General features: G+C 41.9%; 1 protein-coding gene across 4 annotated transcripts in view; it reads right to left on the bottom strand.

The window, feature by feature from the left end:
• The window catches only part of cacna1g (calcium channel, voltage-dependent, T type, alpha 1G subunit), a 198530-nt gene that overhangs the window by 17417 nt on the left and 166867 nt on the right, over positions 1 to 14246 (bottom strand). For 3 of the 4 annotated variants that reach the window (XM_066704863.1, XM_066704859.1, XM_066704862.1), the window contains exons 25-31: positions 13952 to 14061; positions 13262 to 13395; positions 11335 to 11405; positions 7978 to 8056; positions 6817 to 6938; positions 5943 to 6290; positions 1556 to 1699 (exon numbers count right to left, since the gene is read on the bottom strand). In XM_066704863.1, the coding sequence (XP_066560960.1) occupies positions 1556 to 1699; positions 5943 to 6290; positions 6817 to 6938; positions 7978 to 8056; positions 11335 to 11405; positions 13262 to 13395; positions 13952 to 14061 (1008 nt within the window). The remainder of the gene's footprint in view (positions 1 to 1555; positions 1700 to 5942; positions 6291 to 6816; positions 6939 to 7977; positions 8057 to 11334; positions 11406 to 13261; positions 13396 to 13951; positions 14062 to 14246) is intronic. The other variant, XM_066704860.1, reaches the window with a different exon arrangement.

Genomic DNA, 14246 nt, shown 5'->3' with positions numbered 1-14246 from the left:
GATTAAGACCCTACCACTATTAACCAATCCCAAATTACAGCAGCTGAAGACCTTGCCGGTGGTCACCAATCCCCAATTGAGGGCTAAGTGTTTATCCTACACTAGTCGTGTAACAATAGTGACATTTTCATGTGTATTACAATTAAATAGTAGGTAATTAGTCAATTGTAATAGTAATTCAACTAAGTAGTAGCTTAAATCAGTAAGGGTAAATTACAATAGTGACACAGAATTGTCCTTAGGATGTCTTTCCAGGATGTCTTACAGTATTTTTTAGTATCTTTGCAATGCAAGCTCTGCTGTTGCCATGCAGATTGCTCTTAGAATGCAGTTCAAATGCTATTACTAAAGCACATACAACAGCACCAAATACAGGCACTAGGAGTGGTAATTGGTAGCATAAAAGTGGTAAGGATGTGTCAATGCTGCTGTTGTAATTCAGCCTGACCAACTTAAACGTGTCACTCAAAGCACAACATTCTGCATACCCGAAACTCGCATGTAAATGCAGTCAAACAGGGCCACATGGTGGTAGCAGCGGATTGAGGTAGCTGTCAGGTTTAGATTTAGTTGGATTTTTACAAAGCCTTGGCACCATGCTGAGCAGGGCCAGGATAGAATAGTTTTCTTGCTGAGTGATAGGATTCTTACTGTGAGTGTGGGGGTAGAGGAATAGAGAAATAATGAATTCCCACCCCTCCCTCCCACTTCTATTTTAAACTGGGTCAACAAACATCAGACTGGGGAAAAAACTGCACTTAGCTCTGCTCATCTTCATTGGAATATTTTCCAACACCTTCCTGACTGACAGGTCTAATTGCTCGGCCTGGTGGATTTAAAAATCAAAAAGTCATGCATTATCGCTGATCTGAGATGCACACCTGTCATATAACTAAGGTCTCTTGTTTTCAGGTACGTGACACTGTATTTCTAGAACTCAGCTGCCCGGGTTTGCACAAAAAAAAAATCCAGAGAGCGTGTAAGTTCTGTTGTTGGGTCACTGCACTGGCTCTCAGTGAAGTCAGATTTTAAATGCATTTCCACACACATGAAAGACTCTGAGTCGACTAACCCTGGCCTTCCTACACTCCCGCTCACAGGCTATGCTATCTTCTCTCTGGATTACTCACCATTCCCAAAACTAGACCTTGTACTTTTGGTGAGCAGACATTTTGCTGCTGTGCCACAACACTCTGGAATGCTCTTCCAGTTTAAATAAGGCACTGTAACTCTGTCAGCCTGAGAAAAAAACTTGTCTATTTCTATATGCCTGCCTGTCTTCCTGGTTGATACAATTTTAACTGCAATGCTATTTACCCATTAACTGCATTGATCTTGTTCTCTTCTCAGGTAAATTGCATTTAGAGTTGTTTGTTTGTTTGTTTGCATGAGAGGCACTATATAAAATACAAGTTGTCCTCATGGATTTTCTGGTAGCGGGAGTCGGACGGACAGGCAGATGGACCGACAGAGAAACGCACACACAGGGGAACAGAAAAGAACAGACACAGCTGACAGAGAGGCGGGAGAGAGTGTGCGCCGGGGTGCCATTGACCTGTTTCTCGGTGGAGCACTTGCTGGGCAGTGGTGGGAGGGCGTAGTGGTGATAGACGGAGCCTGAGAGATTGTCCATGAGGCTGAGCTCTCCTTCCAGGGATCCCTGGATCAGCAGGGAGACTGTGTCAAACAAGTGCCTCCGCTGGGGACAGCACAGGCCAGCGTGCAGAAGGACAGAGGGAAACAGGGGAGGGAGGTGGAGAGAAAGGGGGGGAGGTGAGAGAGAGGGAGTGGAGAAGGGCAGGGGGGGTTGAGGAGGTCAGGCCAGGGAGGAAAGGAAGGAAGGACAGTAAAACCAGAAGTGTTGAGGAGAGAAAGAAGGGAAAACATGTACATTCTCAAGCAGATATTTCCCCTTGCCTTTGTTATTACAATACACGCCTGGCTGCATATGGCAAAGCATTGCCAACACTTTGTAATGCAGCACCTATGCAGATGGCCCACAGGCGAAGAATAAGAAAAACACCCTCACACAGTGTGATCTATTTTAGGCTTATATGGGACACAGACAACAGGTTCAAACTTACAGTGCAGCCACAGCTCCGAATGAGTGATAAAAACAGCTGCCCCAGAAGTATTTGACACTTGAACGTCTAGGGGATTTCACGGCACTATTGTACACATAGAGAGACACAGTGAGGCATAGAGCACAAAGACTGCTATATACGATGAAAATGGATTCCCCTAGTGGTGCAAACATGTAGCTACATGCCGCAACATGTGGAATAATCCCACAGCCACCTGTCAGCCAAAGAAAAGGAAATGCCTGCGACACCTGATCACAGTGCACCTGAGAGGAAATGCAGGATGGTGTTTAGAGAGCATTAAAACAAGAGTGTGGATTGCTTATTAATTTGGCTATAACGGTACTTCGTTTTCAGAAACCCGATTGGATTTTTACCCTGGAACGGACCCTAATGACAAGTACCTATACTGACCCATTGTTTCCACCATGACCATGATACCGGCTGCTACACATATTTCTCTGTTAATTAAGTATTTTATATGGTAAGTGGATTAGCGGCCCAAGGAGAGACATGGATTTAGCTAGCACCCCTAGGATTTATTTTATCACAGCCTTCGTAAAGGCTCTATTCCTGCATTTGGTGGCCAGCCCGCTGTTGCAACTGCTAGATTTGTCCACTGCTTTCAACCCTGATCCCCAGACTCACACATCCCATGTCCCACACAATATTACAACATGAACACGATGAGCCATATTATACAGGCTCTTGTACAAAGCAGGAAAGCTACACACATGTACCCAGAGTAAGGTAACAAGCTTCAGGTATCCAGCAGACAGTAAAACCTGGAGCACATGAGAAGAGTATGTGATGACTTATATGTTGCCATATATACAGAACTGACCCCTGTATAATTAAAGATATGTTTATGCTCAATACAGTAACATTCCCAGATAATAATAATATAATCCAGTTACTGAAAATAACAACAAACAACAACAAAATCTGTATCAAAAATGTGTCCCACCAGTCCTTCACAAATCATCTTGATTCCTTCTCATGCAATATTTATGTATAAGACCACTCAACTTCAATTCAGCTTCTGCAATGGCAGAATATATATATATATATATATATATACAGTGGGGGAAAAAAGTATTTGATCCCCTGCTGATTTTGTATGTTTGCCCACTGACAAATAAATGATCAGTCTATAATTTTAATGGTAGGTGTATTTTAACAGTGAGAGACAGAATAACAACAAAAAAATCCAGAAAAACGCATTTAAAAAAAGTTATACATTGATTTGCATGTTAATGAGGGAAATAAGTATTTGACCCCTTCGACTTAGTACTTGGTGGCAAAACCCTTGTTGGCAATCACAGAGGTCAGACGTTTCTTGTAGTCGGCCACCAGGTTTGCACACATCTCAGGAGGGATTTTGTCCCACTCCTCTTTGTAGATCCTCTCCAAGTCATTAAGGTTTTGAGGCTGACGTTTGGCAACTCGAACCTTCAGCTCCCTCCACAGATTTTCTATGGGATTAAGGTCTGGAGACTGGCTAGGCCACTCCAGGACCTTAATGTGCTTCTTCTTGAGCCACTCCTTTGTTGCCTTGGCTGTGTGTTTTGGGTCATTGTCATGCTGGAATACCCATCCACGACCCATTTTCAATGCCCTGGCTGAGGGAAGGAGGTTCTCACCCCAGATTTGACGGTACATGGCCCCGTCCATCGTCCCTTTGATGCGGTGCAGTTGTCCTGTCCCCTTAGCAGAAAAACACCCCCAAAGCATAATGTTTCCACCTCCTTGTTTGACGGTGGGGATGGTGTTCTTGGGGTCATTCCTCCTCCTCCAAACACGGCGAGTTGAGTTGATGCCAAAGAGCTCGAATTTGGTCTCATCTGACCACAACACTTTCACCTAGTTCTCCTCTGAATCATTCAGATGTTCATTGGCAAACTTCAGACGGGCCTGTACATGTGCTTTCTTGAACAGGATGGCCTTGCGGGCGTTGCAGGATTTCAGTCCTTCACGGCATAGTGTGTTACCAATTGTTTTCTTGGTGACTATGGTCCCAGCTGCCATTAACAAGATCCTCCTGTGTAGTTCTGGGCTGATTCCTCACTGTTCTCATGATCACTGAAACTCCACGAGATGAGATCTTACATGGAAACCCAGACCGAGGGAGACTGACAGTTATTTTGTGTTTCTTCCATTTGCGAATAATTGCACCAACTGTTGTCACCTTCTCAAAAGCTGCTTGGCGATGGTCTTGTAGCCCATTCCAGCCTTGTGTAGGTCTACAATCTTGTCCCTGACATCCTTGGACAGCTCTTTGGTCTTGGCCATGGTGGAGAGTTTGGAATCTGATTGATTGATTGCTTCTGTGGACAGGTGTCTTTTATACAGGTAACAAGCTGAGATTAGGAGCACTCCCTTTAAGAGAGTGCTCCTAATCTCAGCTCGTTACCTGTATAAAAGACACCTGGGAGCCAGAAATCTTGCTGATTGATAGGGGATCAAATACTTATTTCCCTCATTAACATGCAAATAAACTTTTTTGAAATGCGTTTTTCTGGATTTTTTTGTTGTTATTCTGTCTCTCACTGTTAAAATACACCTACCATTAAAATTATAGACTGATCATTTCTTTGTCAGTGGGCAAATGTACAAAATCAGTAGGGGATCAAATACTTTTTTCCCTCACTGTATATGAAAGAATATATGTTAAACTGATGGATGTGGAATTTTGTAGTTGTAGAGGTCAGCTCTACACCTCTTTGCCTAGAGATCAGATCAATAGGAACTTTGCTTTGCAGAGTTGTAGTATAAATTATGTTTAAGGTACATGCTGAATGTTAGGAGTCTCCACCTAACATGAACCAATTACCATCTGAATTAATCAGGATTTACAGGATGTTAGGCAACTGATGGAAGATGCCTATTAAATCTGTCAAATACGAGGTACTGCATGTCTCCTGAACTAAGGCTGTGTCCCACTTTTAAAATGTATACATCAGTTAAATAATGTTGAACTATTCACAACACTTATATTGAGTTTAAACAAAATTAATTCCTGGAAACATTCTACATTTCCTGTAATACCTCTTACATTCCAACAGAGGGCACTACTACACCAACTGAGAAGCAAGTCCATCAAAACAGACCAAGAGAGGTATTGGAAAAATCTATTTGTGAGCAGAAACTAATAAACAAGAATAGCAAAAACAATGGGATACAGTACCAAAAAACAGGCCTGAATTTAATTTAACTAAGCAACTGTTTAAAAATATATTAAACTACTTCTTCATAGCATGCCTTTGACCTAAACTTACATTTCATTTTCTTTCCCATGCAATAAAGCAACTAAAAACATCAACAAGAGTCACCAGCGCTCATGGAAAAGCTTTATTGTGGAGGAAAAATGCCAGAGCCTACTTTCTACAGCACTATATATCTCAAGAAAACAAAGGCCTGAAGGGATCAAGCTGTCAAGCTGGATCAATATATTTTTCTGCGTCAGGACACATTTAAAAGTCTGGTTCTAATTGGTTTCTTCTTGGTAAAAAAATAAAATAAAATGTTTTTGTGAAACCCATTATAATTTGATTCATATTTATTTATTTATTTTATGTACTTTAGGCTATCTTCATAAAACACCCCCCACCTAAATCTACATCTCTTTTAGGAAAACACTATTTGGCAATTATTAAGTGTGAACTGATAAATTCATCCTTCAGGAGAGCAACTGAAGAATCCCTGTTTGCACTTCAGGTATTCAGATATTTATTTTGTGATTTTGTTACATTTATGTAGGTCTTTTCAAAGTAAAGTAATGCCGAATGAATAGTTCACGGTCAGATTGGTTTGACCCATCCCCCAGGCAACCAAAACGGAGGAAACCACGTTTGGACTTACCATGGGGGGATCCAGGGAGAGAGGAGAGTCCACTTTGACATGTGTGGGATCACAGGCCCCTCCCCCGGGGCTGTCTGGTCGGTCTCTGATTTCCCCGGCGATACAGGGAAGGCCCTCCCCCATGATGGCGGGGTGGTTGAAACTCTGCAGCTCCAGCTCCAACTCTGCCTCCATCTCTGCCTCCTCCTTGGCCTCCTTGTTGCTCTCTTCCAGGTGCTTCATCAGCACGGCAATCACCACGTTCACCAGCACAAACTGTGCCGTCAGCACGAATGACACGAAGTAGATGGGCGACACCACCGTGTTGTAGCAGGGGTTGGTGTCCTGGCCGCAGTCCCGCAGTGTGTCCTGCAGAAGAAGGATGTAGAGGTCAGGATGACACGCTCCTCTCCAGACCAAATTTGTCAGGAAAAAAACAAACAAACAAACAAACAAAAAAAACTGTCGACCTTTCGACACCAAAACACTAATGATTCCATTGCGGGTAGTCGCCTGACAAGCTAAAGAAATATGTTTTATCCAAACTTCAAAACTCACTGCTATTACAACAACACATAAAGACAGAAAGGCTAGGAAAAAGACTCTTCCAATTTAATTAAAATCAACAATACAGCCAAGTGGTAGGTTTTTGCAATGAACATAGTTTTTATTCAGAAGAAAAATGCAAACAAGGTTATTGCTTGGACAGGCGCATCAGGATAGAAGACGATGGGAAAAACAAAGATCACAGCAATTATATTCTAACATCTCTAGTAACACATGCTTGTATATTGGGCTGTTTTATGCTGTAGCCCCCATGTCTTTCCTTTCAGTATCCTGGAGCTCAGTGTATTTCCAGGAGATTTTTGTGAGGCTGCCCTAATGAGACACTGACCTTCATTATGCCATTCCAGTTGTCTCCTGTGGACACGCGGAACAGGGTGAGGAACGCCATCCCAAAGTTCCTGAAGGTGGCGTGTCGGCCCAGGCCCTCGCAGGGGTGATCTTCGTCACACTCTGGGTGTTTGAAGAGGAGGGGTCAGGAAATCACAATGCACCCACAAACTCTACCAGCCCCACCTTTTAATGACTTTAAAAAGGCATTTCCATTCATTCTGCCCATTCAGTTGTACCGTGTCTCTTTGGGCTCTCTCTTAAATGAACCGCAACAGGGTTTATAACCAGTTCAATCTGATTAACAATCTGATCAAATTGGAGAATAGCCAGTTTAACCTTCCAACATTTTCACATAGGTCCTCCTCAGACCAGACCTTGGAGAATGCATTGTTAACCCATGCCTTTCATTGTGCATCTCTACAGCACACACCCTGTGACAGGGTGGTCGTTGTCTTAACAACAGAAGTCTCATTTGACCTAATGATGCACAACTCCAAGGGAATGAAAAATAAAATGTTGAGGAACATATAAAAGGTTTAATAAAATCTAAAAGTGATAATACGTCGTTTGAAGGGGTGTCTCTTATTGTATAAGAGATGTCATTCTGTGCAGTTTGGGGTGAGAAGACAGCTGAGTGAAGCAGCACAAAATGACATCTGTCATACAATAAGAGACACCTTTCACAACCTCACTCATCAGGATTAGACACTCAGATATCTTTATTATTATTTTCATTAAATATACAATCCAATACAAACCCATCTACCCATCCAAAATGGTTTTGTCAGAACAGTAATCAATTTGTGTTGCGTTTTTCATGATAGATAAAACTGTTTAGAACAAATGTACATCCTGTGAAACTTGCAAAACTAGCTGTTAAGTCCTGAATTGATGTTGGTAACTGAATTGGTAAATACTGGTACTTCTCTGCATGGGATGACATTTATGGGAAGGTAAGATGTATGAATGTTTGGAAATGCTGCTCTGGGATTGGCTGGTTTCTCATATGTGATTTATAATTTATACACTTTGAAAAGGTAATTAGGTCAAATCAGCGTCTAGGAGTGGTTCCGTGCTGTCAAGAAGAGCCCAGCACTTAAAGGGGTTTTCCCGGTGCCCCAAGTTAAATGCTTTGCTGTAGAGGTCCTGTGCTCCTCACCTAGGTCCCCAAACAGCTCCACTCCCAGGGCGGCAAAGATAAAAAAGAGCAGCATGAAGAGAAGTCCCAGGTTCCCGACCTGCAGAGAAAGAGCACGTTAATCGCTGTGCTAGAGGTATGGCCCCTTCCTCAAGTCTACGTTACAGTGGGAAAACTGTCTGAATGACAACGTTATGGTATTGTACAGTCATCCAAGCAGCAGAAGCAGCAGCAGCAGCAGCAGCAGCACACGTCTTCCACTGAATGCAGCATGCACTTAGGCTGGTAAATGCATCGTTAGCATAAACTGTCACATTAGGCATATGCAGGAGTCTTTATGAAAACGTGACATGAAAATTATTATCTAAATATTTTTTAAATACAAAAGTAAAGACTGTACTTCTGCAGATATTTGAGTTCTTTAATGGTTGATAAGCATGAGTGTCTCCGAGCCAGAACACAAGCAAACCAACAACCAGACTGCATTCTAATAGACTGCATTCTAAACCACTTGGCCTACCTTGACTTAATAACACCAACATATAGATTAATTACCCAAACCATGTTCCTAACAAAAAGATGAAACCCAATCAGGACTCTACAAGGAGATTGAAGCGACTGTGTGGAGGGCAGACATCTTTGTTATTGTCATGCAAAAAAAGAGCAAATGAAAGAAGTAGTCTTTGGCTAACACCAAACATGAAATATCCTCCTTGCAGACCAGACACACACACAAAAAGCTGTTCTCATCAGGCCAGGGGATCGCTGTACACAGAAAAGCATCTGTAGGATGTGGCAATCAAGTACTAGCACATCTCTGGGCAAATCATCCCTCATCTGCACTAGACTAGCAATCTTTGGGCTGAATCAGGGCTGCAGTCTCTGCTTTAAAAGAGCTAATTTCGAATGTACAACTCCTGCTACTAGGTTACAGAGAGTACATTGCTGTACTGGGATCAGTCCAAACAACTAGGTAAATCTCAGTCCTTGTAGCAATGTTATATGTAAGGATTTATTAAAGAAACTGGGTCTCTTTAGTTTTGCAGAAAAAATCAGAATGGAGCTGGTTCGTGTATTTAGAAATATCCTGCTGCAGGTAAATGTTTGCCAAGACATTTAGCAAATAAAACCCCCTTCAGTTTGACTTCAACCTGTTTAATAACTCACCTCTGTCTGACAACTCTTACTAGGCTACCAATTAAGGATGCACAGATGCAGATTGGGAATTACACTGCATCAAACAGTCCCTTAATAACTTTACTTCAGTTCTGCGTGGGCCTAATGGCTTCCAATCCACACAATAATAAATGAGGCAAGTTCTAAATCCCATCTCTTCCTTCAGGGTAAGTGCTAAATTATAACATCATTCAACTTTTTTGTTTTTCTTTAAATATACAGATTATAAGACCTAAGCAAAGAGAATGTTAAATTAAGAGTTCAGTAAGTGTTCAGTAGGGAAAAACAAAAAGAGACAGGGCTTCCCAAGGGTTAGCGTTAAAACATTAGGTTACCACACAACCCTGGTTCTCTGACAAAGAAAAACAGTCATCAGTCTGGGATATGTGTCATTCATGTGGGGAGGTCTTGAGACTTAATGTCAAAGTTGCCGACATGCCCTACTGTGGGGCGCTGGAGAAGCCCACTTCTAGTTCCTGCCTCTTCCCCAAACTGCACTGAAGATCTTTTGCTTCTTAAGCCAGATGGCTGCTGAAGCGACCTTGAAGTTTGATGACTTTCTTTCATGGTTCAGAGAATAAGGGTTGCACTACATCCTAAAGATCTCTTTCCATTCGAAAAACAGTCCTCAGTATGGGAACAGCATGCCCCGGCTGTCGCCAGGGACAGATAGAGGTCAGAGGGCAAATGATTAGGGTCTATTGCTAGCGACCATAGTGCATCAGCCAGCACAGGGATACACACCACACTGTGATATGAATATACTCAAGGTGTGACTAGCACAAGGAGTCTCAGGTTACGAAAACAAATAATTTTCATTACCAGTACTAGCACTGTAGGATATTAGACCTGCTAGCCATGTTAAGAATGTCTGACACAGATGCACCCCTGAGGAACTCACAAATGTGCTATACTAATGCAATAGCCAACAGAAACTTCAGCTCCATGGAGTGGACAGACTCCAAAGGCACTTTGTGAGGGTTTCAAGAACAGTGGCAAGATTCCACAAAGTGAGGCCAGGTGCCCTGAATAATTTGTGTCATGCCAGGAAGTGAGCTCCAGGAGAGACACATCAACTCTTACTCTAAACTCTTCACTCCTGTCAGATCTGAAATGGGTGCCAGTCAGACTTTGAGTGTGGAGTTGATTTTTTTGTTCCCCTCATCAAGAAGTTTCTAAAAGAACATGCCAAATCATAGCGAGGGGGCAGGTCACTGGGTCCTGGCCCTCAGCTGACAACTGTACTAATCCAGCCGCCCCATGTATGTGTTCTGTGACCCAATAGAGGGGGGTCTGGCACTCTGCAGAGTGCAGATCACCACTGCTGAGAGGCCTAAGGCCAAGTGGTGTTCAGCGTTCAGGAGCCAGACCCACAACTGGAACAGTGAGGGGTTCAGGTGCCACAGCTGGAGAGGAGATCTGCTGCCAGCAAGTCCAATCGCCAAATGATACTGACAGTACCATACCGTACAGTTAGTACCAGAACCCTTGGAAGGGGCGAAAGCCAGCTATCACTGCACATGCAGGAGCGGGTATCACACTGTACCAGAATAAATATTTTTTTACACAGTAACAAGCTCTTAAGGCATAGAAGATATACTCACAACTGTGTCCCACGAAGCTGAGAAGCAAAAGAGGGAGTTACTTCAGTGTGATTCAGAGAAGGAGTAGAAGCAAGAGCTGAGCTTCTCCCCCACAGAAGAGCCCACTGTCAGCTTTAACAAAGTCTCAGAACCGTCCACATGTGTTATGCATTTCCCATAATAAGGACTGTTTTTTGAATTGAAAGAGACCCCCAAAATATGGGTAAGTACAAAAAACAAAAACAAAAACTAATCCTGGAAAGGATTTTTATGCCTCTGTGTGCGTACCAAGTGAGCTCTCCATTACTTAACTGAATCCATCAATTCATTTTTGGAATTGCTCAGTTGGACAGAAAAACCCTATCAGTTACTCAACAGCAGAGTACATGTGAAATCAGTTCTGAATAAATCATGAACTGAAAAATTCTAAATGATTAATTCAACAAATGCTCCTGTGAAGTAACTGAGTTTAGGTAAGACACTCTCCAGCAAACCCAAATGCCTTCCAGGGGTGTGAAAATTGCAGCTGTAGGAAAACGTGGTACAACAAACGTGGGTACAGGTGTGAGCTCAGGGAACACAGTGGCAGCTCAGATTAAATAAACCAGTGGAGGTTTACCTGAGGCAGGGCTTGTATCACAGTGTCCAGCAGGGCTCTCATCCCGACAGCCATCTTGAGCAGCTTCAGCACTACAGAGAACACAGGCAGTCACTAACACACACTGCAAACTGCACTGAGGAAAGGACAGGATCTACTGGCTCACCAAGGAATTACAATCAAATTGTCAAGTTTCACAGAACTCACAAAAAGCCACCCAGCAATAAGAATATTAAATCAATGTAAATATACAATTATGTTTAAATTGCACTTCAGAAATAAGGGAATGAGGCAGCAGGAGGCATGTTCAATAATTTGCAATAAGGAAGAAAATATTCAGGAACTGTTTCCAAAAACTGAAAGAGGACTTCAGGTTATTCTTTTGCTCGAACCATCATGTTTTTAAATATAAAGGAAAGTGTGCTCACCCAAGCCACTATGGTAGGCTATTCAAGCAGGAGCACTCACTGCCACGTTCAACACATGACATACATTGGATTTATTATTTCATAACCTCACAAAATATTGCAAATGCAACATTATTGCATTTCTGCTGCACATAACAACTCCCTCAGCTGACATTAGGATTTCAGTCTTTTCCCCTGGCAGCTTTATCAAATATTTATCTTATTTTTTTACATTTATTTTTGATTAATTTGAGATCTCCTGTTCCTCTCCCTTATATTAAAAAAAAACCTGTATTTTTTAAACAGTATCAGCTGGGTGTGGTTAAAAAGCAACAACATTCAAAATTGAAGATCAGTGCTAGAATTCGATACTCACTTGAAGCAGAATTGCTCCATATTGCATATTCATAGGCTGTCAGTGTGTTAAAAATACTCAAGGTTACTGTTTTTCCAGTTCTTTCCACATTTTGTTAAATCAGTTGATCACGATATTCATCCACGACATAGCTTAAGTTGGTCCTAACACTGTGCTACCTTCCCTAGGGCTATATCAAAACTGGATGTATCAAAAATAGGCAAGTAGATTTGGATGGAATATTCAAACAGGATAAAAGGCACTAGTCTGAAACAAGTATGTTGTGATGCCTCTTCACAGTTGTAATGTCCTTGGTTCTTGTTGTGAATGAATGGGTAAGTGTAAAACTGGATTCCAATTCAAGTACTTCCAGGAGGAAGTATAGTAAGTCCAAATTTGAGGCTTAAGATATACATTGGAGGCCAGTAAACACCATTTCTATGAAATTAGGTACATGGTATCTGACTACCTAGGCATTTGACTGGTTGTGCACAGTTTTTAAAATTGTTAACAATTTAGTAAAATGTTATCATTTTACTGTGACTTCTCCAATGCCTACCCCTCCTTTTAGCATGCACCTAGGACTTAACTGTATGACGTCTGCACTTGTTAGCTCATTGTACTAGAATGTGTGCTGATTGTATTTTGTACTGATAGTATTACTGCACTTCTGTAATGCTTTAAGTAGATAATATGTTAGTTGTTAAACAGAGGGGTGGACAAATTACAAGTGGTAATTTGGGCTCTAAGAGAGATTATAAGGTTGGTGACATTGGAAAAAGAAAGCAATCAACTTAAAAAGCATTCTATTTAAGTATAAATTTTGGGATCTCTTCACAAAGTGAGCTTGTGTGAAAAAAGTAGAGGCTGTACAGCACAGGTGCACTGTCTCAGTGATTGTCACCAAGGAGCGATCAATACACATACCACATAAGAAGTGGGTGATCAATCGGTGCAGCACCAATTAACAGCTCTACAGCCAGGTTCTCATTCCTTTAATTAATTTGCGGTGTACCATCTGGAGGGCAGAATAAACATGGATTCCTCCCTAGATGATGAAACCATAACAATTAAGGACTTAAATGTTATCCCAACAGTTCTCTCTCTAAAGCAGATTGTCTCTCTCACACTGTAACCGTTGTTGACGGTGTGGAGGCAGGCTCTGACCCCGCGGCCAGCTACCCACCCCTGGCGATGCGCAGGACCCTCATGATGCGGATGATGGTGGGGTTGATGGGAAGGGAGGCATTGACCTCAATCTCCTCCAGAGTGATGCCCATGATGGAGAGAAGGACAATGGCCAGATCGAGTTGGTTCCACCTATAGAGACAAACAAAGGTCCCAAGCACAGGACAGCAGATAGTGAATGGACAATAACATGCACTGGTGCTGTTCTTGAAGCTTGAGAAGGTCTCTACCAAATAAACCTTGTGATCGCAAGCTGGGTACTATCTGTATGATACACAACTTTTACAAATTGAGTATGTATTACTTTATTTATACTGACATAGACCATAATTTGAAAGAGGTACTTTCTAGAATATTGTTCTTACAAATTGCAGGATAGTACAACAAGAAACTAGTCAGCATTGGTTAGTTTGTTGTACAGTTGATACACAAACTATCTTTGTAAGACCAAGACTGGGAGTGCAATGATATTGAGAAGTTTGATGTATATTGCAATATCACATTGTATGCAGTCATGTTCAAAACAGTTTAAAACTGTACACCATATGAACAGAGAGGAACTTCTTGGAAGTATAACTGGATGTACACTTTTATCTGGGACTACCTTAAATGTCCACTTTAGTGTATGAATACATGTTGTAAATATGATGGCATCTCCATGGGGTTTTCAGCAAGACAGAGTTCTTACCTGTCCTTAAAAAATCGCCGGAACCCAAAAGCCACCAGTTTAAAGACAGACTCCAGAACGAAGACTATGGTGAAGATGTAGTTACAGATCTTCAGAGCTTCATCTAAAACCTGGAGGAGAGATTAGACAGTGACACTTTGTTTAATTGTCAGAATGTGGTGATTACAGCAAATGGTCCACAATGAGTGAATTAATATGGAGACCCGAATCATTCGCGGTGGAGATAAAATCAACCTTTATCAACAGCATTAATTTCCTGATATTAAACTGGATTTATAGCCTAACTGTTGGTACC

The sequence above is a fragment of the Amia ocellicauda genome, chromosome 5, assembly GCF_036373705.1.
Source record: "Amia ocellicauda isolate fAmiCal2 chromosome 5, fAmiCal2.hap1, whole genome shotgun sequence".
Taxonomy (NCBI): domain Eukaryota; kingdom Metazoa; phylum Chordata; class Actinopteri; order Amiiformes; family Amiidae; genus Amia; species Amia ocellicauda.
This window is presented reverse-complemented; position numbering and strand designations above follow the sequence as displayed.